General features: G+C 42.9%; 1 protein-coding gene and 2 pseudogenes across 1 annotated transcript; 1 reads left to right on the forward strand and 2 right to left on the reverse strand.

The window, feature by feature from the left end:
- Positions 1-760, reverse strand: part of LOC121540052 — a 17,551-nt pseudogene extending 16,791 nt beyond the window's left edge.
- On the forward strand, positions 378-20,606 carry LOC121540547 (neural Wiskott-Aldrich syndrome protein-like). The gene is given in 12 exon segments (XM_041849499.2): positions 378-1,049; positions 3,679-3,813; positions 3,945-4,031; positions 4,126-4,222; positions 5,018-5,041; positions 7,651-7,870; positions 8,245-8,287; positions 10,076-10,229; positions 16,272-16,286; positions 16,289-16,839; positions 16,959-17,067; positions 18,796-20,606. Coding segments are annotated over 12 exon segments (1,602 nt in total). The 5' UTR covers positions 378-944; the 3' UTR covers positions 18,858-20,606.
- Positions 20,607-23,217: 2,611 nt separating this feature from the next.
- LOC121540548 lies at positions 23,218-25,926 on the reverse strand (annotated as a pseudogene).
- Positions 25,927-26,455: the final 529 nt, after the last annotated feature.

Raw genomic sequence — 26,455 nt, forward strand, 5'->3', positions numbered from 1 at the left:
AAGAAGAAGAAGAAGAAGAAGAAGAGAGAGAGAGAGAGAGAGAGAGAGAGAGAGAGAGAGAGCAAGCAAGAGAATACTTTTAAAAATTATAATAGCAGGTTTATGTGCCCAAAATTATCCTACATGTAATAAGTCGGCTATATGCTGTACATATGTAACATTGTATCCCTCTCTTTGAAAATATGACAACAGCAGTAGCGCCACCCTAACAACTAATTCAGTTGCCAAACGTTCTATAACGTTGGAGATAGAAACCATGAATAGAGCCGATGTGATTCCTTATTCTACACGTCAGAGAGGCATGTTTGCTCTACAGATGATAGCCTATGTCTATCTGAACATTCCAAAACGTTTGGTCCTGCTGAACGCACCCCAGTCTCAGCCCAGCTCAGCGCGCACCTCCTTAGCGGCATAATGCATTCCTGTTGCAAAATCCACTGGGAAATAGGGCTAGACCATTCCATCCTTCGGGATCCTCATTATATTCTAACACAAGAACATTTAAAGACGACAGGGAAAATAGGATTTTTGTAATGCTAATTAATTTCGTTCGGAAGAAGAGGCCCTACTCTTTCATGTTGATATTATTTTTTAGATTTCTCCACCCCCTCTTCATTGGAATGGTTGTTCCTTCACACTGCCTGCCGTGCCATGTTGGATGGATGTATCGATGTTGCAGCTGGAGTTCCGAATGAAAGTTTAGAATTTGCCCTATGCAGAGATTGGGGTTACCACGGATTCTTCGAGGCCCCTGGGGCATGGTGACGCTGTTATTCAACAACCGGGATCCAGAAATATTTCATTTTGCAGGCCTCTAGCTACCTTAGAAACAACGTAATGAGATGATGCAGTTGCAGGCCATGGTGACCAAAGACTGCACGAATTTTATGTAATATTCAAGAGTAAAACAGTTAATTTTGTTTATCTGGAAATTATTTGAGAACATGAATAGCCATCCTCCGCAACGGCGGGTTGGAAATATTGGTTCCATACTCCTCACCCCGCAAGAGAACGAATGCCTCTTCAACTACCTGGGCAGGAAATGCATTGTAAGTTGTCTTGTTTACGACCACGCTAAGCTCTCAAATGCAATTTATCTACCTGCAACTTTGCGAAAATATTGTGTTAGGCTATTTGCAAACTGTTCGTGTACTGTTATGTAGGCTAACGTTAGGCAATAGCCTGGCTGCAGGCCGATAAGACCCATAACAGCTCAGCAGCTTTTTCCATGGCTTTGCTGGAAAGATGCAGGGCAGACTATGGGCAAGCAGAGCTGTTTGCCTGTCAAAGGGATTTGCTGTCAAGAAATTGGCTTGGAAATGTGAACCTTTGCCCCTGACCTATTAGTTTACCCCTGTATGTAAACAGAGATGCAAACGTCACTATTATAATGCAGCGCATGCCCCATAATTAATAAACATAGCCGATACAACGTTGACCTAATGTTGCAAGCGACTGTGTGTGTTATAAATTGACTGCACTGCTGCTCATGTATTAAGTACCTGCCTACTGACGCACTGCAGTCTGGAATTTTTGCACTTCAGTATTTTGTTTTAGTTTGACAGACATTGCAACATCCCGAGGGAAGACATTAGCTTGTGTGTTTGCACAATAGGGAATATGGTCAGAACTAGCCCAATAATGGACAAAAGGAGCCTAACGTTAATCCTTATAGTCCAAGGACCATGTTCTGTTTAGAGGTGAATTGTCTCTGGCAGCCAAAACAGCCAACTCCATCTAAACGGGAATCTTGCGGTACGGTTCTAGAAACATAAAGCCCTCTACGTGCAAAATATACACAGTTTTAACAGTTGCAGCTGACAGTATATTTCAGTGACAACACGTTTGTGGCGTCCATCTTCCGTTTACACACTGTTGTTCACATATGCAGTTAGCTAATTAGCACAGGTATGACTGTCTTCCATCTGTTTTCCGTAAACAAGCTCTGTAACATGGAAATATGAACCCCAAAACAATAAAGTTGTGTAGTAATTTGTCCTTTAAAAAAGAAAAAAATCCTTGCTGATATGAAAAATATACTGAACAAAAATATAAACGCAACAATTTCAAAGATTTTATTGTTACAGTTCATATAAGGAAATCAGTCAATTGAAATAAATTAATTAGACCCTAATCTATGGACTTCACATGACTGGGCAGGGGTGCAGCCATGGGTGGGTCTATGCCCTCCCAGGCCCACCCATGGCTGCACCCCTGCCCAGTCATGTGAAGTCCATAGATTAGGGCCTAATGAATCAGCCAATCAGAATGAGTTTTTCTCCACAAAAGGGCTTTATTACAGACAGATATACTCCTCAGCCCCCCCAGACGATCACACAGGTGAAGAAGTGGTGTTTTATTGTCCCCAGCACAAGGTGCACCTGTGTAATGATCATGCTGTTTAATCCGCTTCTTGATATACCACCCCTGTCAGGTGGATGGATTATCTTGGCAAAGGAGAAATGATCTCTAACAGGAATACAAACAAATTTGTGGCCGACATTTGAGAAATAATCTTTTTGTGCGTATGGAAAATGTCTGGGATTTTTTTATTTCAACTCGTGAAACATGAGACCAACACTTTACATGTTGTGTTTATATTTTTGTTCAGTGTACATTCCTTATCTTTCCAAAACGGTACCTTAAGCAATGCGTTTTAACTTTCAGAAGAAGTGTCAGCGCTCTTAACAAAACTCCCCTGGCCAGAAGATGCTATCGTCAATAGGCGCTAAAGGTAGTTAGCGTCTGTGAATGGGTTAGGTCAGAACATACATATGTTCCCAATGCTGAAGGCTAAGAAGGTATTTGTGAAAGTCAAATCAGTTTATTCTTGAGAAGCTGCATTAGATGAACAAAAGTGTAAAATGACAAGCCAGTGGAAAGACTACCATAACCTACAGTACCCTGTCCAGATAAATAACATTATTTTAGGGGCAGCACCACATGCCAAAGTCAAAGCTGAGTGTCTAGTAAGACAGAGCCATTGCTGGATGTGTGTTCTGTCTATCCCATAAGCTTTTTCCTACCATGGGATTTGGGAACATTTAGACTTAGCCTATGGTCTGGCCAGTGACCTTTCCTGTGTTATGATGAGGTGTGAGTATGGGGCGTGAAGTGCTTCCTCGTGTTCTCTCTCTCGTACCCGCAATAATAAATCATAGAAGAGGAAGAGGAAGCAAGCCGGAGTGGTATTTCCTCTTCCTTGTGGTCTCCTTAGTGATTTCCACAGGTCGCTCTGTGTCCATGGTGACAGAAAACCAAGCTCTGGATTGTGTGGCCACTGGCTATGTCTATCATTCTCTATCGGGTCTGCTCAGGGTGTCTGATTTGCAAACCTTGTACTATATGTTCCCGGGGCATCTAATCAGTGTTTCTTGTTCGTGGATGTGTTCCTCTTCCTCTATACTGTCATAACCTACTCATTGGCCCCTAGAGGCATTCCACTAGTTAGGCTTGTTAACAAGGGGTCCCATGTAACAAGTTGTTGAATGTAGTCAGTTTCGTGAAGAAAAAAGTGATGTGCAGTCCAACGCTGCACTTTTTAATCACATTTTATTAACATAGAGATGTGATAAACGGCACTGTGAAACATTTCACACGCTCTAAATGTGTCACTATAGGGTTTTTTACTTTGCTGTAAGTAACGCTCACACACGGCCATTGTGATGTTGTCCTCAGACCCTGTGCACAGCGGTGGTCCAGGTGTATGGGGCAGACAGGAGCTCGTCCTGGGTGAAGAGGTGCTGCGGAGTGGCCTGTCTGATCAAGGATAACCCTCTGAGGTCCTACTTCATCAGGGTCTTTGACATCAAGGTGAGTGAGTGCATTAGATGGAGGATGGTTGAAGCTAGCCTAGCCTCACTAGCTTAATACCTTTCCTGAGGAAATCCCTCTCTGTGCTGCCAATATAGGAATTTCAGTGACTGTTATTTCTCTCTTGTCAGGAAGGGAAAACCATGTTTGAACAGGAGCTCTACAATAACTTCTCAATCAACAGCTCGAGGTCGTATTTCATTTCGTTCGCAGGAGATGTAAGTATACTATCTCCGCTTGAAAGCTTGTGGACCCAAAATAGACAGTGTCTTTATAAAATGACTGATCTCTCTTTCCCCTCTCTATCTCCAGAACTGCCAGGTAGGCCTGAACTTCGCTAGCGAGGAAGAGGCCAAGCGATTTAGAGCTGCACTGAAAGACCTACTCGGCAGACGGCAACGTAAAACGGGTAACTACAGTGGCCCCGCGGGCTCAGTCTACACTACCTCTGCTTTCTCATCACCTCAGCCTTTGACCCCCTGGACAGGGGAAGTAAAGAAAGCACCAATTTATCTCCCTGCTCTACTACTAACAAGCCCACAGGGCCCAATCCCGAATCAACACATAATTTTGACTTAGACGTATCTTGTAACTCTGCGAGGGGGTTCATTTGGGGTCAACAAGGGTCTAGGAATGGGTTTGGAATTGAGCCCTGCGTCAGTTTTTCTGCTGGTTGCTGTTGGAAAGTCAGTGGTATGTCTGTCTAGTAAAAACAGCAGAGGGTCTCTCTGTGTTAAAGGCTGTGATGTTCCTCTCTGGCTTCCCTCAATATCGCTCTGTTCCTCTCTGCTTGCCAGCCTTTGAAGTGTGCTGCTCTTGCTGTGAGGAGTGAGTTTCCAAAGACATGGGGCTGGGAAAGGGACTACTGTAATGGTATGTTAGGGACAGCTAGTTTATTTCTCTACTGTTTTTCCACTACTATTTTTTTTGTCTTTGCATCTTTTCTGAACTTGCAACAATTTATCCTCCGCCCAGGGTCTGAATGGAACTGCCATTCTCTCTCGCCTGCAGTGGCTACCTTTCCACAGACTTCCATCCTATTTCAGTCTGTCCATCTGACTCTCATAAACTAACTCTGAACACTTTCCAAACACTTTGATTCTCCTTTCACACTTCCATATACACTCTCTATCGCTCTGATAGCTGTGGCTATTGCCTCCTGAATTGGCTGCGAAATTATAATTGTGCCCGTTTTGTTTTGCAGAGAAAAGACGCGACCCTGCAAATGGTATGTTGTCCATTCTTTGAATTGTACCGATTTTTATAGTCCAAATGTTGATCTTCAACATGTTGTAGTGGGACACAATCCTTTGTTATTTTACTTTTAAAAAGCATAAGTCTCCTATAATCCGTCAGGCAAAATCAAATGTATAGTAGTATACATGTATGTACACACACACACACCCCTTTGCGATATGGCATGATAAGACGGGTCAGTTCCTTTAAAGAAATAGGCTAAATCAAATTCGTATGAGTACACATCCATGTGTACACACACACATGCACTCACTCTGAGTATGACTCTGTTGACACTGTAATGTTTAGCCCTAACATCGGGCTTTAGGGTTAATCTGTTGTGCAGCATGTGGCCTCCTGTGTGCCATGTGCAAACCACATGGGTCTCTCAGTGCATGTCCAACTGCCAACTCTCTCTCTCTTTAAATCAGCCTTCTCACAGAGACTTGTATACAGCATACCTTAAATTGAATGTACTAATCGGCTGAAATCTAACTTCACATCCACCTACATTTGAATGCAAATGGACCCAAATGTAGGGATCCTATAGAAGGACTATTCTCCATGGTGAAAGGATATTGTTTGGGATATGTCAGTCCCATTATTGAGTGTGAAACTAACAAGACGACACATTTGCCCTAGATTCGCTCTTTGCTTTGGGAGCTTCCCTCCCCTCCTTCAATATGTTCATTTTGTTTTCCTTGTCGTAATTCACTGTCATGTTGGCAGTGTGTGCTTTGGGAAAGGAAGCACTTGAATATTTATTGATATTGAATGATTACATTTATTAGGTTTCTGAAGCCTAAAATGGACGGGAGGACAACCATTAGCGTGGACTGTCAATCATTGACTTACGTACAGCCAAACGGCTACATCTGAATGGTACCACTGCATGGATTCTTTGCAAGTTCTCCATTGAAAGCTCCCAATGAAGTGGAAAGATTAGGGTAAACGTGTCTCAAGGCGAGGGATCTTTCAAAGTCATACATGCATGTCCTCGTCGATAGCTGAGACTTCTAACATTTGTAGGGAATCCAAGGATTTGGTTGGGATTAGCTGTGGATTACTGATTATGTCAGATCCAACTGCATTTTGTGGAGATTAACTTGGACTCAAGGAGTGTGCTTAAATGCCTGGACTGGGGAAGTTTGACCACAGCCATGTACTGAGAGTTTGTGTGACTGACGGGTTGAACACGGGTCATCTGCATTCCAGAAGACTGTGTTAGCCCACTGATCTGAAGCCTAACCTAGGTCTCAGGCAAGGTAATTCATCATGCAAGAGTAGTTAACAGACCTAGCTCCGATACAGTTGGCCGTTGCAGTTTCAATCAGATGGCGTTATTATTATGAAGTTCCTAAACATCATCCATAGCAGCCATGTTGGTGCCTCCTGGGTAATATTGACCAATAACAGTCCAAAGAATTAGCAGAATTTTAAACCAAGTGCTAGATGTTCAACATGAATGGATGAAATTAATTGTCCAAGGCAGAAACATGGCTCCCAGCTCTGAAGTTGACCAAAACTGTCTTTGTGTGACTCTGGGTTTGACTTAACTGATGTCACCTAAATTACAACAAACACACACACACACCGGGAGGACAAACACTGGATTTCAACCAGATTTATTATTTTAGTTGTTTAGTCTGTGAAAGACTGCTGTGCTATTGGCTGGCCTAGCCACAGGCAGTTTGAGAGCCTCACCGGTCGGTTAGTCCATTGGTCTTCCCAACGTTGTATCATCTGGATGGAACAAGGATGTATTGCACAACCTCTTTATCAAGTCTGTCTTTATCGGAGTCATAGGACAGTGAGTTGAAGTTGGAAGACTGGTTGGGTCTGCTTGGGTGTTCAGTGCTGCTTGTGGATGGGTTTTATATGCTGTTGTCCTGCCCTTGTCCTTTTGAGGAAGAGGAGGAGGAGGAGTGTGTGGTGCTAAAAGAACTGAGGATTAAGAACTGGCAGAGAGAGGTGTTTAACGGTAGGTTTGTCGTCAAGCAGATCCCATTTCAATTCTAGTGAATTAAGAAATGAATGCACATGATTGACATTGATGTAAACATTTTTTGCATTAATGTAAAACCTTTCGCTAATCTGAATTATAATTTAAATGGATTGTATACTGACTGTTGTTTGGAACCCCAGGACACGCTGGTGTTAGGGTTCTAGAAATTCACAAAGGTCCTGGCATGTGTGTAGTGGACAATTAGTGCCCTCTGTTAGTTGTCTTTACACTATCTTGAAATAGTTCTAAATACATCGAAAGACTAGTGTTTTATTGTGTGTGGTCCTGCATTGTCAGCTGTGAGATTGACCTGTCCTGAACTGTTTCCCTTGTCGTTTCAAATTATGTTTAAAAAAAGATGGTGATATTGATGGGTTTTAGACTACCATAGTCACAACACAGACCAAGTTATACAGTAGGCTTTTTACTGCCAGTCAAGTATGCAAATTAATGTTACTCTCGAGTCGCTTATGAATAATGAAAAAGGGTCCCACTCATTTTGTGAGAGCTTCCCAGCACTGGTTCTGAGCTTCTAGTTCTAACAGTTTCTCCCTTTCTTCCTTCTCTCCCTCCTCCTTCTCTCCCTCCTCCTAAAGGCCCAGCTCTCCCTATGGCCACGGTTGACATCAAGAACCCGGAGATCAACAATGTGCGCTTCCACAACTCCCACCACCACCACCATCATCACCAGCAGCAGCCCCAGCCACACCACGTCAACAACATGCTGCACAGCAGCTTCAGCAAGAAGGAGAAGAAAGTGAAGGGCAAGAGGAAGAAGCTCACCAAGGCAGACATAGGCACCCCCAGCAACTTCCAGTGAGTGGACCACCCTTCCTTCTAGAGTACACTTCAGACGGGTCTGTGTAGAGAAATGTAGCGCAGCAGGAGTTTTCCTGTATGTATGTTCTGTGAAGTTGTGTAACGTATTGAGCTTGTCACTCACGTTTGAGGGCGTGCTTCATTGTGTTTTGTGAACCTCTTCAATGGCTCAATTGTGTTTGTGTGCATTCAGAATTGTGCCCGTGCATGTGTGCGTGCACAAGCCAGTGGGTTTACATGAGGGTCTGTGCTTACACGTGTTTGTTGCTGCTTGTGCAATGCGCAGCCGCACACGTGTTTGTGAACTGACTTGTGTGTGGGTACACGTATGTATGTGCTCATCCCTGTCTGTCCTGTGTGTCTCTCTTCAGGCACATCGGCCATGTGGGCTGGGACCCAAACACAGGCTTCGATGTGAGTAACTCCCCCCACACACACACATACACACACCGGACCCTTCATGGGCACACAATGGTGACCTGTGTGGCCGACCCATGATTGACCCACACAATGGCCTCTGTTGGATACAGCGCATACTTATCATACACCCAATGCTGTCATACAAGCCCCTCTTGCAACCCCGAATATTCCAGAAAATTGTTTGTCACTGTTTTGGGCAGCTATGCTTCAAAAAAGTAAAGTGGTTTTGCCAATATTAGAAAAACCAAATAGGGAAAGAAATTGACACAATAAGACAGGATAACTGACACAAAGAACCCAGCTGAGACTACAAGGGACAAGGACAACAAAGAACACAGCTGACACTACAAGGGACAAGGACACCAAAGAACACAGCTGACTACAAGGGACAAGGACAACAAAGAACCCAGCTGACTACAAGGGACAAGGACACCAAAGAACACAGCTGAGACTACAAGGGACAAGGACACCAAAGAACACAGCTGACTACAAGGGACAAGGACACCAAAGAACCCAGCTGAGACTACAAGGGACAAGGACAACAAGGAACACAGCTGACACTACAAGGGACAAGGACACCAAAGAACCCAGCTGACTACAAGGGACAAGGACACCAAAGAACACAGCTGACTACAAGGGACAAGGACACCAAAGAACCCAGCTGAGACTACAAGGGACAAGGACAACAAGGAACACAGCTGACACTACAAGGGACAAGGACACCAAAGAACACAGCTGACACTACAAGGGACAAGGACACCAAAGAACACAGCTGACACTACAAGGGGAACACAGCTGAGGCTACAAGGGACAAGGACAACAAGGAACACCGCTATGAACAGAAAGACTTCCTAAAGAGAAAGGTCTTTAGGCCATTTTAAAGGAGCCCAGAGTCTGTGGTGCCTTCAGGTAGTCTGGGAGGGCATTCCAGAGGCTGGGGGCGGTCTAGCTGAAAGCCCGATCCCCCAAGGAGCGGCACTTAGTCCTGGGGGCGTGGAGGAGCAGGCTATCGCTTGACCTGAGGGTGCGGGTGGGGTTATGGAGGGAGAGCAGTTCTTTGAGATAAGGAGGGGTATTGCCATGAATACACTGGAAAGTCAGCAGGAGGGTTTTGAATTCAATCCGGAATGAGACGGAGGAAGACATCTAAAACACAGTCTGAATCTGCAGTCAGTGATGCATGTCACTAAGAACCAAGTGGACCACAGAGCTCGTTAATGGACAGAATACAGTCTGTTTTAATGACAGTAATGAGCATGACTGATTGAACCCCATTCCCTTGGGCTTAATTGCATGTCTATTTACTTGACTAATCATGCATACAGAAGTATCACGCACACTCTTTCATGCCAAAGCAAAAAATACTAACTGCAGAGATCAGAGGGGTTTGAAGATATGGACGATTTGATTTTAATGTTTACACAAGTATTACACAATTATGATTGAACAAACACAAAGTAGACAGTTAAAGGCCATGTGTTGTGTCGTGCGCACAACCTGGTGTAATACCCCTTTTCATCCAGAAGATGGCAGAATGGCACTTAGATTGACAAAATAATTTGATTCTTGCCGGCTCTATATGAATTTTTATAAGTTAAATGGAATTGGCATTGCATTTTTGTATTTGGCAGGCCATGGTTATATGTACAGCGTAATTGTAGCCATTTTCAAAACACTACAGATTCCATCCACTCTGGATAAAATGCCAAGAAAAACGAAGATCTGTCTGTTTTGAATTGTGTGCTGACCCGGTCTTTCGCTATCTCTATTTCTCTGCCCCAGTTGAATAACCTGGACCCGGAGCTAAAGAACCTGTTTGACATGTGTGGCATCTCAGAGGCCCAGCTGAAGGACAAGGAGACCTCCAAGGTTATCTACGACTTCATCGAAAAGAAAGGAGGGGTGGAGGCCGTCAAGAACGAGCTCCGTAGGCAAGGTGAGCTCACCTGAACCATCCTCTGAGTTCCTTGTATCTCAAGCAATGATGTATATAAACCCTGGATTGCTGATGCTATGTATTGGCAATTGAAAAGCTTTGAAGCTACCAGTCGGCCATATTGGCTCTCCCCAGTAGGAGCATTTCTCCATAGGAATGAAGCTCAATTGGTAGAGCATGGCGCTTGTAACGCCAGGGTAGTGGGTTCGATCCCCGGGACCACCCATACACAAAAAATGTATGCACACATGACTAAGTCGCTTTGGATAAAAGCGTCTGCTAAATGGCTTATTATTATTATTATTATTATTATTATTATTATTATAATTCTACAGTATTTCAATTAAATGTTTCAAGGACAAAATAACATGTATTTAAGTATGTTGTTGTTGTAGTGTGGACAGTAACATTAGTCATCTTAAAAATACATACAGTGGGGAAAAAAGTATTTAGTCAGCCACCAATTGTGCAAGTTCTCCCACTTATAAAGATGAGGGAGGCCTGTAATTTTCATCATTGGTACACGTCAACTATGACAGACAAATTGAGGGAAAAAAATCCAGAAAATCACATTGTAGGATTTTTAATGAATTTATTTGCAAATTATGGTGGAAAATAAGTATTTGGTCAATAACAACAAAAGTTTCTCAATACTTTGTTATATACCCTTTGTTGGCAATGACACAGGTCAAACGTTTTCTGTAAGTCTTCACAAGGTTTTCACACACTGTTGCTGGTATTTTGGCCCATTCCTCCATGCAGATCTCCTCTAGAGCAGTGACGTTTTGGGGCTGTCGCTGGGCAACACGGACTTTCAACTCCTTCCAAAGATTTTCTATGGGGTTGAGATCTGGAGACTGGCTAGGCCACTCCAGGACCTTGAAATGCTTCTTACGAAGCCACTCCTTCGTTGCCCGGGCGGTGTGTTTGGGATCATTGTCATGCTGAAAGACCCAGCCACGTTTCATCTTCAATGCCCTTGCTGATGGAAGGAGGTTTTCACTCAAAATCTCACGATACATGGCCCCATTCATTCTTTCCTTTACACGGATCAGTCGTCCTGGTCCCTTTGCAGAAAAACAGCCCCAAAGCATGATGTTTCCACCCCCATGCTTCACAGTAGGTATGGTGTTCTTTGGATGCAACTCAGCATTCTTTGTCCTCCAAACACGACGAGTTGAGTTTTTACCAAAAAAGTTCTATTTTGGTTTCATCTGACCATATGACATTCTCCCAATCCTCTTCTGGATCATCCAAATGCACTCTAGCAAACTTCAGATGGGCCTGGACATGTACTGGCTTAAGCAGGGGGACACGTCTTGCACTGCAGGATTTGAGTCCCTGGCGGCGTAGTGTGTTACTGATGGTAGGCTTTGTTACTTTGGTCCCAACTCTCTGCAGGTCATTCACTAGGTCCCCTGTGTGGTTCTGGGATTTTTGCTCACCGTTCTTGTGATCATTTTGACCCCACGGGGTGAGATCTTGCGTGGAGCCCCAGATCGAGGGAGATTATCAGTGGTCTTGTATGTCTTCCATTTCCTAATAATTGCTCCCACAGTTGATTTCTTCAAACCAAGCTGCTTACCTATTGCAGATTCAGTCTTCCCAGCCTGGTGCAGGTCTACAATTTTGTTTCTGGTGTCCTTTGACAGCTCTTTGGTCTTGGCCATAGTGGAGTTTGGAGTGTGACTGTTTGAGGTTGTGGACAGGTGTATTTTATACTGATAACAAGTTCAAACAGGTGCCATTAATACAGGTAACGAGTGGAGGACAGAGGAGCCTCTTAAAGAAGAAGTTACAGGTCTGTGAGAGCCAGAAATCTTGCTTGTTTGTAGGTGACCAAATACTTATTTTCCACCATAATTTGCAAATAAATTCATAAAAAATCCTACAATGTGATTTTCTTGATTATTTTTTCTCAATTTGTCTGTCATAGTTGACGTGTACCTATGATGAAAATTACAGGCCTCTCTCATCTTTTTAAGTGGGAGAACTTGCACAATTGGTGGCTGACTAAATACTTTTTTCCCCAATGTACTTTAAGGAAAATATATTTATATATATATATTTTTTAATGTTTCTCACATATAATTTAAAAGTATGCATTATGGTGTCTGTAACAGAATCAATTAATCAATCAATCAATCAATCAAATGTATTTATAAAGCCCTTTTTACATCAGCAGATGCCACAAAGTGCTATACAGAAACCCAGCCTAAAACCACAAACAGCAAGCAATGCAGATGTAGAAGCATGGTGGCTAGGAAAAACTCCCTAGAAAGGCAGAAACCTAGAGAGGAACCAGGCTCTGAGGGGTGGCCAGTCCCCTTCTGGCAGTGCCGGGTGGAGATTATAACAGTACATGGCCATTAAGGCCAGATTTTTCTCCAAGATGTTCAAACCTTCATAGATGACCAGCAGGGTCAAATAATAATCACAGTGGTTGCAACAGGTCAGTACATTAGGAGTTAATGTCACTTGGCTTTTCATAGCCAGGCATTTATAAATGTGGCAAAAACTAATGTAGATATTCATAAATGCAATGCTATCCACCTCATTTTCGAAAGCTTTTAAAACACGGAAGCCAAACAAAGCCCAACAAATTTGAAGTCTTGGAATGGCCTAGTCAAAGTCCAGACCTAATCCCAATTGAGATGTTGTGGCAGGACTTGAAATGAGCAGTTCATGCTTGAAAACCCCAAAAAGCAGCTGAGTTAAAGCAGTTCTGCATGCAACAGTGTGCCAAAATTCCTCCACAGCGATGTAAGAGACTGATCAACAACTACAGGAAGCATTTGGTTGCAGTCATTGCAGCTAAAGGTTGCACAACCAGTTATTGAGTATAAAGGGGCAATTACTTTTTCACACAGGGGAATTGGGTGTTGCATAACTTTGTTAATTAGCAACAAGCCGATGACATGCTGTAGGCCTAAAAGATGCACAGGCTCAAAGGCGTTTGTTGTTGAATTGCTACATTTAAATACACATTACTATATTATTTTTCATTAGGCCTATATGTAAATCAGTGGCGGTCAGTGCCGTTTAAGATGAGGTAGGACCTTTTTTTTTTTTTTCATGAGCATGGCCTTATTTCTATTACAGCATATTGGATGACTCTCATTCATATTCCATTCACCCAGTTCAATGTAACAGAGATAGGTTTAGGCTACTACATGATACTAACATTTTCCCTATACCCATCATGAGGTTGCTACAACATAGCCTATGAATGAAAGTTTACAGCGTAGGTGCACACAGGTCGAGAGATTTGAGGTGACAATTCAATACCGCCTGTGGCCTAGCCAGTCTCCAGACCTTAATCCCATAGAAAATCTGTGGAGAGAGCTGAAGGTTCGAGTTGCCAAACGTCAGCCTTGAAACCTTAATGACTTGGAGAAGATCCGCAACGAGGAGTGGGACAAAATCCCTCCTGAGATGTGTGCAAAACTGGTGGCCAACTACAAGAAACGTCTGATTGCCAACAAGGGTTTTGCCACCAAGTACTAAGTCATGTTTTGCAGAGGGGTCAAATACTTATTTCCCTCATTAAAATGCAAATCAATTTATAACATTTTTGACATGCGTTTTTCTGGAATCTTTTGCTGTTACAGTGGGGAAAAAAAGTATTTAGTCAGCCACCAATTGTGCAAGTTCTCCCACTTAAAAAGATGAGAGAGGCCTGTAATTTTCATCATAGGTACCACGTCAACTATGACAGACAAATTGAGAAAAAAAATCCAGAAAATCACATTGTAGGATTTTTTATGAATTTATTTGCAAATTATGGTGGAAAATAAGTATTTGGTCACCTACAAACAAGAAAGATTTCTGGCTCTCACAGACCTGTAATTTCTTCTTTAAGAGGCTCCTCTGTCCTCCACTCGTTACCTGTATTAATGGCACTTGTTTGAACTTGTTATCAGTATAAAATACACCTGTCCACAACCTCAAACAGTCACACTCCAAACTCCACTATGGCCAAGACCAAAGAGCTGTCAAAGGACACCAGAAACAAAATTGTAGACCTGCACCAGGCTGGGAAGACTGAATCTGCAATAGGTAAGCAGCTTGGTTTGAAGAAATCAACTGTGGGAGCAATTATTAGGAAATGGAAGACATACAAGACCACTGATAATCTCCCTCGATCTGGGGCTCCACGCAAGATCTCACCCCGTGGTGTCAAAATGATCACAAGAACGGTGAGCAAAAATCCCAGAACCACACGGGGGGACCTAGTGAATGACCTGCAGAGAGCTGGGACCAAAGTAACAAAGCCTACCATCAGTAACACACTACGCCGCCAGGGACTCAAATCCTGCAGTGCAAGACGTGTCCCCCTGCTTAAGCCAGTACATGTCCAGGCCCGTCTGAAGTTTGCTAGAGTGCATTTGGATGATCCAGAAGAGGATTGGGAGAATGTCATATGGTCAGATGAAACCAAAATATAACTTTTTGGTAAAAACTCAACTCGTCGTGTTTGGAGGACAAAGAATGCTGAGTTGCCTCCAAAGAACACCATACCTACTGTGAAGCATGGGGGTGGAAACATCATGCTTTGGGGCTGTTTTTCTGCAAAGGGACCAGGACGACTGATCCGTGTAAAGGAAAGAATGAATGGGGCCATGTATCGTGAGATTTTGAGTGAAAACCTCCTTCCATCAGCAAGGGCATTGAAGATGAAACGTGGCTGGGTCTTTCAGCATGACAATGATCCCAAACACACCGCCTGAGCAACGAAGGAGTGGCTTCGTAAGAAGCATTTCAAGGTCCTGGAGTGGCCTAGCCAGTCTCCAGATCTCAACCCCATAGAAAATCTTTGGAGGGAGTTGAAAGTCCGTGTTGCCCAGCGACAGCCCCAAAACGTCACTGCTCTAGAGGAGATCTGCATGGAGGAATGGGCCAAAATACCAGCAACAGTGTGTGAAAACCTTGTGAAGACTTACAGAAAACGTTTGACCTGTGTCATTGCCAACAAAGGGTATATAACAAAGTATTGAGAAACTTTTGTTGTTATTGACCAAATACTTATTTTCCACCATAATTTGCAAATAAATTCATAAAAAATCCTACAATGTGATTTTCAGGATTTTTTTTCTCATTTTGTCTGTCATAGTTGACGTGTACCTATGATGAAAATTACAGGCCTTTCTCATCTTTTTAAGTGGGAGAACTTGCACAATTGGTGGCTGACTAAATACTTTTTTCCCCCACTGTATTCTGTCTCTCACTGTTAAAATAAACCTACCATTAAAATGATAGACTGATCATTTCTTTGTCAGTGGGCAAACGTACAAAATCAGCAGGGGATCAAATACTTTTTTCCCTCACTGTATATAAATCATTGATCTCAAGTATCAAGGAGGCCACCCACTGTGAATGTGATGAACTTCCTTGTAACTCTGAAGTTAATGAAGTCAATGGTTAGAATGCACTCCACTGGTAATGAGATGGTGAAAGCCAGGCGAGGCTTATTCATGTGGTCTTTTCCCAGGGCCGCCCAGGTGGTGTGGTAGGTAACTATCGGTGTGTTTCCATAGAGTGGTGGTTGGTGTGTTTCTGCCTCAGGTGTTGACTGTGTGAACTTTGACCTGCATAACCGGGTAAAGCCAACTGCTGTTTGGTTTGTCTGAATTTAAAATGAACAGAATTGAAAGGCTATAATGTAAAATGTTGCCAGAAGTGAATTTCTGAGCTCCTGAATTGTCAATGGTTGCCATGTTGCTGTGCTGTTGGGAGGGGGGCCGGGGGGTTTGGCTGTGGAGTGATTTTAGACAGAGTATCTGGATGACAGGGTTTGAATTGCACATGAACTCTTGGGGGGTAACTTATAATTGGGAACAATGTTTTTGGGATGCATGCACAAGTTATTTTCAGTGCTTATAAAGTGAGAGAGCCCTGAATTGTAATGGGATCATTCAGCACTCTTGTGCACCCCAGTAATTCGAAACCCTGCTGGATGGGATATTGTGACCGTCAAACTGACCACTCTCTTTCTCTCTCTCTCTCCTCTTTTACATCTCTCTCCATCTTTGTCCTACCTAGCCCCACCACCTCCTCCCTCTCGGGCGGCCCACCTCCCCCTCCCCCACCCCACAGCTCGGGCCCAGGTCCCCCACCACCACCACCACCACCATCGCGAGGTGGCCGGGGTGCCCCGCCACCACCTCCACCCTCTCGGGCCCCCACCTCTGCCCCTCCCCCCCCTCCCCCCTCCAGGCCTGGTGCCCTAGGAGCCCCCCCTCCTCCCCCACCCCCCAACAGAGGGGGCCACGGCCACCAGCCACCCCCTCACGCCACCCTAGCCTCCCAGGCCCCACCGCCACCTCCCCCACCAGCAGCACCACCCACCGGTGGCGGGGGAGCCCCTCCTCCACCTCCTCCTCCACCACCCCCACCCCCACCTGGACCCCCACCCCCTCCAGAGCTGGACGGTGGTGTGGAGGCGCTCCACTCACCCCTGGGCTCTGGGGGTAAGTCGGCCCTGCTGGAGCAGATCCGTGGGGGCACCCAACTGAAGAAGGTAGAGCCACCGGCCTCCAAGCCACCGGCCACCACCGTGGGGCGCGATGCGCTGCTCGACCAGATACGGCAGGGCATCCAGCTAAAAACCGTAAGTCACTGTCTGTCTGTTTGAGTGTATTTCCATGTTTGTGTGTGTTTAACTGTGTGTGTGTGTGTGTGTGTGTGTGTGTGTGTGTGTTTAACTGTGTGTGTGTATGTGTGTGTCAGGTACCAGACAGCCCAGACTCGGGCTCCCCTACACCGGCCCCCTCGGCAGGCATCGTGGGGGCACTTATGGAAGTCATGCAGAAGAGGAGCAAAGCCATCCACTCATCGGGTAGGTGCCCACTGACAGTTTTATTTTATTTCACCTTTATTTATCCAGATAAGTCAATTGAGAACCAATTCTCATTTACAATAACAACCTGGCCAAGAGGCATAACATTGCAACAGTGAACAGGACAACACACAATACCACTAAAAATAAATAAAACAGAGGAGTACAAATTCATGAATTATAAAACGGGTGGTTCGAACCCTGAATGCTGATTTGGCTGAAAGCTGTGGTATAATTATTTTTACTGTCCTAATAAGCAATAAGGCACCTCAGGGGTTTGTGGTATATGGCCAATATACCACGGCTAAGGGCTGTATCCAGGCACTCCGCAACAGCGCTAAGCCGTGGTATATTGGCCATATACCACACCCTCTCAGGCCTTATTGCTTAAATATACAACAATGAGGAATATTCAAATCAAATCAAATTTTATTGGCCACATGCGCTGAATACAACAGGTGCAGACATTACAGTGAAATGCTTACTTACAGCCCTTAACCAACAGTGCATTTATTTTTAACAAAAAAGTAAAAATTAAACAACGACAAAAAAAATGTTGAGAAAAAAAGAGCAGAAGTAAAATAAAATAACAGTAGGGAGGCTATATATACAAGGGGGTGCCGGTGCAGAGTCAATGTGCGGGGGCACCGGCTAGTTGAGGTAGTTGAAGTAATATGTACATGTGGGCAGAGTTAAAGTGACTATCATAAATAATTAACAGAGTAGCAGCAGTGTAAAAGGATGGGGTGGGGGGGCAGTGCAAATAGTCTGGGTAGCCATGATTAGCTGTTCAGGAGTCTTATGGCTTGGGGGTAGAAGCTGTTGAGAAGTCTTTTGGACCTAGACTTGGCACTCGGTACCGCTGCCATGCGGTAGCAGAGAGAACAGTCTATGACTAGGGTGGCTGGAGTCTTTGACAATTTTGAGGGCTTTCCTCTGACACCGCCTGGTATAGAGGTCCTGGATGGCAGGAAGCTTGGCCCCAGTGATGTACTGGGCCGTACGCACTACCCTCTGTAGTGCCTTGCGGTCGGAGGCCAAGCAGTTGCCATACCAGGCGGTGATGCAACCAGTCAGGATGCTCTCGATGGTGCAGCTGTAGAATTTTTGGAGGATCTGAGGACCCATGCCAAATCTTTTCAGTCTCCTGAGGGGGAAATAGGCTTTGTCGTGCCCTCTTCACGACTGTCTTGGTGTGTTTGGACCATGATAGTTCGTTGGTGATGTGGACACCAAGGAACTTGAAGCTCTCAACCTGTTCCACTACAGCCCCGTCGATGAGAATGGGGGCGTGCTCAGTCCTCTTTTTTTTCCTGTAGTCCACAATCATCTCCTTTGTCTTGGTCACGTTGAGGGAGAGGTTGTTGTCCTGGCACCACACGGCCAGGTCTCTGACCTCCTCCCTATAGGCTGTCTCATCGTTGTCGGTGATCAGGCAGTGAGTTAGAGCAGAAAAGTCCAAGGCAACACAGCAGACTGTGTGATGGAAGTGATTCGGTTAACAGCACTTGCTTGATTAATAACCTTGCCTGAGACCTGAAGACTTACGTTGGCTCGCTGAGCTAATGCCTAGACTTTATTGGTGAGCAGCTGCAAGTCAAGACGCTGAATTTAAGTACTTGTGTTCTTTGATAATTAATCCGGATTGTGTTATTACCAGTTGCCCTTAATATAAAGATGTAGATCTCTTTTATATTTTGATAACAAGTCTGCTTTTACATTTCCTAGATGAAGATGAGGATGATGATGACGAAGAAGATTTCGAAGATGATGATGAATGGGATGACTAGTTAAGTTTCTTGTCCTCCTCCCCAACACAACTGATACTAAACTGATCCTAAAATCTTCCAAAACCTGACTAAAATTGTAAATGTTCTATGAATTTATTTATTGTTGCCATTTTGCTTTTGTTATTAACCTGTGCAATACCTTGTTCATTTAATCTGTAAAGTTTTGTCACATACCCTCTGTAGAGTATCTCTGGTAGCACTTTCCTGCGACTCTGTCATAGAACGCTCACATCACCGTTTAAAAGCATGATATACAAATATTATAAGCTGTCCTAACTGTTCATGGTAATACGCTGACTTGCTCAGGCTGACCACCACTGCATGTGACACTGCGAGATTGCTTGTCGTAAGCTAATACAAGGTGTTATTACCACCAATGACACCTGGGGTCTGTTCAGGAGGGTGCAATGTCACAGAACGTCCAGAGATAGAAACATATTGTGTAGAATAGATATGATTCTCGTCCTCAAGAATAGTTCTTATCCACTTATCAGCTAACATTATATTTCTATCTGCAACGTTCTGAACATTTAGCCCTATGGAATAATACACTGCTGCTATGTCATGCTTATGACAGCCTGAAGACAGCAGGTTCAAGTAGTACGGTATCCGATGGATTAACCGTGTGCAATTCTAGTTCTATTTGATTGGTGTATTACTTTAAATGTTCTGTTCCCCTGCCGATGAAGAAAGGGAGATATATACGTAACAAACGAAAGGGATCCTTTTGTGTCGTTATTGTTGGTAATGCAAGATAACACTATTTTCTTACCCTACTTTTTTGTACCTTCAATTTTCTTAATGAGATCCTAGTTTAGCACAGTTATTTTTTAATATGGAGTCCACTTATTAGAATTGTAAGCCCAAATTGACTCGTGTAAATGTGCTCAATGCTTGTACGTTCAAAGCTGTTATATCTTCGCACAATTTCAAAATTGAATTTACTATAAGAGTAACAGTGCAGTGTCATAGTTGTGTTCCAACGAGCTCTTAAAGTAGCTTCTGCATCGAGGAACTTTTATTAGAATCGATTTATGATTGACACTATGAAATGTCCCACTCATTATGGGTTACAGAGGTGTCCTGATGTCCTATATTATCTTTCAGAGGGGAAATCATCACTACAAAAAAGTATAACTTCTACTCAAATAGACTCATAGGAATCATTTAGGTTTTGTTTCTTTTCTCTTACTTACTGTATCTGTTACAATACATATTATTCTCTCCTCCCTGCTGAAATTAGAATCATATTTATGTCACTAGCTATTAGGTCAGTGTTCATATTCAGCAGCAGATCTAGAAATATCTTCCAGTTTTTGTTTAACTTTTGTGGGATGAATCTGTAAATGCCTCCATACAAAAGCTAATAATGAACTAAAATTGGCATTTGCACGAAGCGTCTACAAGGCTTTGGTTTCACTCTCCTAAATGCTTTCATTTTTGATAATGCTGATGATGCCTGTGAAACTCCATTTTACAGTATGTACAGAAGTAGCCAAATGGATGCTGTTTCAACCGTATTGCCTGTCTCAATTTGTACCATCCTACACCGAGGTGACTGCTGCATTAAGAAACCGTAATACTGACATCAGTATGGAAAATGTATGCACTCACTAACTGTAAGTCGCTCTGGATAAGAGCATCTGCTAAATGACTAAAATGTCAATGTAAATCAAACTTTCAAAATAGGTTGGAAAAAGCAATGGAAATACTAAATTGTATACTTAAATAAATGTTAATATTTACAGAGACCTTGTCAAGTGTTCCTTTTTTACAAATTAAATGGAGTCCTATTTCAACTGGTAAGAGGATAACAATGGATAATTTCAGGTACTTAACTTGTAGGTAACTTTATGTAACCACCACTTTAGCCTGCAACATACAAGGTAAATATAGGACTGAAGTCGAATATTTTGATTGAGAGGGTGGCAATAGTTGTTCTTCCTATTGTAGATGACTCCACTAAGGGCCCTATTCCATCTGTAAAGCTGAAGCGTTACAGATTCCGCGCTAGAAATGTAAAGGTCATTTCCAATTGAGCTGACATATGCAGCGTTTACCGTGAATGTATTTTCCCCTAAAGCGGGAACATTTCCTTTACATTTTTATCACGCTGTAAAGCTGAACTTCTGCAATGTGGATTGAATAGATCCCTATGATTGACAGGATGGCAATAGTTGTTCCTTTTGTAGATTACTTAACTAAACTGCATTACTTTGCTTGAGTGAAGTTGTACAGTGACAATATTATATTCTATGCATTAGTTCTATTCACCCTGTGGTGCATCTTAGTGATTGGGGTAAAAACTCGATACAGTTACATATCGGGATATTATTTTTGACAATCTATCGTATCGTTCTGACAATCGCAATATTCTTTTTGCACTAGTTGGCTGTACCTGCACCAAAATTCCAGTATTTTTTATTTTTTAATTAACTGGAATGAATTGGAACAGTTCCAAGATCCACACGAAGCAGCAAGGTGGGATTAGAGGTGATTCAGTTACAGATAGCACTAATGTGTTCTAATTTTGTTGCAAATAATTTCAATCCTGGCTAAGATGGGACAAGGCTTATCTTTTGGATCTTCCATTTGCCTAGATTCAGACAGTTTGAAGTTAAGACTTCTGTGATGTATGTAGCACATTTCTGCTGTCCCTTTTGTAGTGACCCACTGGGTCATTTCAACGTCGAGTTTTGATTTACACACTAACGAGGATTCAATGTTAAATCAACAAAACATTTCACCATGTCATTAGATTTACGAAATTCCCTTACGTTGATGACTTTTTGCAAATCCAATCAGTTTTCCACGTTGATTCAACGTCATCACATTGATTTTTGTGTTGAAATGACGTGGAAACAACATGGATTCAACCAGTTTTTGCCCAGTGGGGGTTGACAGTGAGCAGCAGGTGTTACAGAAGAAGTGGTAACACTAAACATGAACTCTGAGTCAAAGACAATTGCATTGCTTTCATAGGAATTACATAACAGATTTATAACGACTGATGTCTGGTTGTGTATTTTCAAATTATGAATATTATGACATTGGGATGATGTATCAACCATTTAAGGGAACAATTCACTTGCTCTTTTCTCCCTCCTCCCCACCACCCATCAATCACTGAGTATAAATCATTAATTTAAATGACCATTGAACAGGAGGAAATCTTACTGATTGTGCCTTTAATCTATATGCAATCAAGTCCAGTATAGTTTTTTTCACTATATGACAGAAAAATATTTACATATCAAACAAAATGTAAAAATATATAATCATATGTAAAAATGAAGCAGAAAGTTTCAGAGTAATACATATAAACAAATTATTATGTTTTCATTCAATTGTATTTTCATATTTAGCCTTAAAGTGATACGTTTAATATTTTTAAATACATTATTAAGTGGGTGCGGTATTTGTGCAGAACTGTTCTTAATCAGATCAGGTATTCCTTTCTCCCTGCATGAAAAAATTAACATAGATCTTGCTGGAGATTCACCTGCAATAACAAAGAATGTGTCAGTCAGTGACAGCTCAACACGTCCTACTGACGGATACCATGTAACCATCTGTGCAATAAGTAGATGGGTATTTCAGGAGAGAGAGAGAGAGTGTTGGCGTGGTGAGAGAAATAGCTTGGCTGGTGTACCATTAAGTTGTTTGTAAGCGGTGCTGATTTTGGTGGGGGTCACATTGAGTGTGAAGAGAGATCCACACATCTTACCATTTATTCATAACAGTTCACAACCCTCTTATCTCACTGCAAATTGTACCCTATTTGAATTAGAATCAGTACCTTTCTTTAAACTTTGGGGTCATGGACTTTATAACTTTTATTCTGGTCTAATAATTTCCCTCTTTTACTCTTCTTGTCAAACATATTTTTAAACTGACCGCCTCATGGTGATCCATGCTGTAGTTTGTTTGGTCTCTTAGCACACTGTCAACCCGTGTGCATCAGTGCTCTAAGCCATTAGTCTTATCGAGTCAGGGGTGAAAATGTCGAGCTATTTATAACTGCATTAAGTCTGAGGAATTCACAGGGTTACAAAGGCTGTCATCTGTTGATAGCACTGTTTACACTAAGGCTGTTTAATGACTTTTGGAAGAGTGTTTCAAGAAAGTTTCACTCATTTAGAATTCCCTTCAGTTAAGAGGTTATTTGCAGCATTGTATGGAAAGTACAACTGGGTTTTGATTTGGGGTTCACTCCAGTAGGTTTATCCAGTGTATTATATGAAAGTAAACTTTGTTTTTCTACTTACAACACCATTAGGCTTGATCGAGTGAGCTTTCTCAGCTTTTACATTTATGTGCTAATATAATTTTTCTGTCACTGGTTCACTGATTGGATGCTTGTGCGTCTTTCATACTTACCATTTTGAATGATCTAATGCTGCTGCCACGAATAGCCGGCATCAGATCATCGCGGGTCGACCTCTGAGGTGTTAGTGGCCAGGATGGGTCGTCTTTCTTCTTTCGCGAAGAAGGCTTCAGAGCATTCTACAGCTCCTTGAGAATGTCAGAGCTCTCATTCTCGTTTGCCCCGTTTTTGCCCCTCTTGAATTTGGGTTTGACACTTTGTGCTCCCTTCATGTTGTTTGATCATCTCTGCAATCTTCCTGGTTGGTGTATTCCTCTCAGACTGCATGTATTGGAGAGGACCAGGGTGATATTTTTTTTGTTTTAAGGAGGTGATCTAGAAACTAGGCCTGTTGGAGCTGCATCATCCCTGGGCTGGACTGTTGCTTCAGGATTTCCTTGCTCCCTCTGTTGCTGCAGCCGCATCGCCCTCTGTCGGTCCTGGTTGCGGGTCAGAATACTGGTGACGGTCATCCTGGGGCCTGGCAGCCCAGCTTGAGGAGGGTGTTGTCCCTCAGAAGGCAAACTATCTCCATCTCAACCTGTCCCCTGCAGATGTGCCTCTGGTTGTGGAAGCGCAGCTCCACCAGAGTACCGTTTTGTTGAAGCAATGCCAACAGCGCCAAGATGCCGCAGCCAGACACAACGTTGGACTCGATGTTGAGGTTGGTGATGGAGTAGTTTTCTCTGAGCATCTTGGCGATGGTGAAGGCAACCCGGTCATCGGCGCGGGTGTTGGAAAGGCTGAAAACGCGTACGTGTGTGTTGGCGCTCAGAGCTTCTGAAAAACGCAGCAAGGTCTCCTGAGAGATGTCTTCGATGTTGTTGTTTGAGGTTGAGCTCGCACATCGTGGGATCATCGCTAAGGATCCGTTCAAGTGCCTCGTCAATCACGATGGAGTCTGTCTGGAGTCACATTTAGGTTTTGGTCTGTGGTTGTCGTCCTCAAGTCCCCACTTCCTAAACCATCCTCTTGGTTTCTTGACAGGTGGTCAACAACGTTCTGTCTACAGGCTCCTGTTTGCATTTGTTCTTCTCCTCTTCATCCTCATCCTCACCTGCCTCGGCATCGCTGTCTTCCCTTCCATTTTGGCGTTCCTCTTCCTCATCATTGTCCTCAGACTCGGTGACGTCACTGTCACTCTCTGTCACACATTCCTCTTCGCTCTTATCAGTCTTTCCCTCCTCCATGCTGTCCTGAATATCAGAACAGAGTGGAAAATTAGGTCCAGCCTTAACATTCCACTTAATGAGGAAATACCTCCAGAACTCTATGCTTACACAGAATCATAATAGCTGGTATTTCTGAGACAATGTATTTTTAGATTGTTTTCCACCGACTGATATGAAAATAACTCAATGGGCAATGAACGCAAAGTCTGCATATTGTTCAAACTCTTATACAATGATAAATGTTTTGCACGCTTCATTTGCATATATGCTTTCAAATGTTCTATAACCTTTTCCTTTACATCTGGCATTTAAATCTTCAATCAGTCTTATTTAAAATATTGAGTCTCAAATTATTGTGATTTCCATCATTGGCAAAAAATATGAATAAAAACATAATCTGTCTTCATTTTATTTTCAAAAAGGTTGGTTGCATAAAAAAAATGTTTCTGTAAAATGACTGTAATGCAGATGATAAGTAATCGGCCATTTCAATCAGCGAGACACTGATGTCCCTGCTAGTTCACAAGTAATTATGAAATTATTAACCTTTTCATGTCACATCTAAAATACTTAATGGTTTGATTAAAATATATGTTGTTGTTTTTTCACCATCCAAAATAGGAAAGTGTTGTAAAGTGGGACATGTTACCTAAAAGGAAAACTCCACCCAAAAACTATATTTTGTTTCACACTTCATGCAAAATGCATTTTGAAAGTTATATATTATTTTACATTTTAGTCATTTTTAGCAGACGCTCTTATCCAGAGCGACTTACAGTTAGTGGTACATTATTTTTTATTATTTTTCATACTGGCCCCCCGTAGGAATCGAACCCACAACCCTGGCGTTGCAAACGCCATGGTCTACCAACTCAGCTACATCCCTGCCGGCCATTCCCTCCCCTATCCTGGGCCAATTGTGCGCCGCCCCATGGGTCTCCCGGTCGCGGCCGGCTACGACAGAGCCTGAATTCGAACCAGGAACTCTAGTGACACAGCTAGCACTGCGATGCAGTGCCTTAGACCACTGCGCCACTCGGGAGGTGAAAACGTGATTGCTGACATGCAAAGCATTTTGGGACTATATCAACAATGGACTAATAAAGCAAATACCAAAAGATAGTTTTGGGGTGGAATTTTCCTTTAATCTCAGATTGTTTTGTCTGAACTTGATCTTGTTTGGTCTGGAAACCCTCGGAAATTGACACATCTAAATAACTATTTGTTCTCTGGTTCAAGCCTGCATATACCACCCCCTTTCTTACCTGTTCAGGGGATTATTCAGATCTCCCATCCTCCAGCAGTTTGCATGTCTCGTCCTCCCAGTATTTCAGCAGCACCTCTCTGGAGAAGGTGTGTTGGTGGTCTGGTCTTTCAGCCTCAGCCCAATGGGTACGTTGTCGTCTGGGTCCATGTCTGTCAGCTCTTTCTCCAGCTCCTGGAGCTTCAAAGACGTCAGGCTGTCCAACAGCTCATCTTCATGCACCGATTTATACTTCTTCAGCTCTTTTCGGTACCCAAAGATACTCATGACGGCCTTGTCAGAAATGCTTGGATCTTAGTGAGGATTTTCTTCGACTGAATCTTCCAAACACTCTCTCAAAGCTAATGGGTAATGGTACAGGCGTGAGGCCAGAGATGCTGTGGATGTAGGGAGTCTGAGAGAAAGAGTGATGGTGAAAGAAAGAGAGCCTCTGTATATCTAATCTTCCAATCTGCCAGAGGAGCCTTAAAGGGAGGGGGATGTGTAACAAAGTGTCTGCCAATGATGCTCTCGCAAGTAATTTATACTGCAAAAATTTATGTTTATGCATTGTTTTCAGTACTTAGGGCAAGCAAATTGGCTTGTCCCAGTAGTGATGAGTAAAGTTGTAGTGACATATTTTGGGGATTTAGAGATATGTACAGCATATATTATTTTGAATGCTAGAAAGTAAACATTTTTAATATATTATATAGATCAATAATAACAGAAGGCTATTTAAATACCTTTTTTCTTAGAAATATAATACGTGTCACTAAGTTTTATATCATTGGTGTTACCGCCTTGAAAATCACTC

Source organism: Coregonus clupeaformis, chromosome 26 (assembly GCF_020615455.1).
Source record: "Coregonus clupeaformis isolate EN_2021a chromosome 26, ASM2061545v1, whole genome shotgun sequence".
Lineage (NCBI taxonomy): Eukaryota > Metazoa > Chordata > Actinopteri > Salmoniformes > Salmonidae > Coregonus > Coregonus clupeaformis.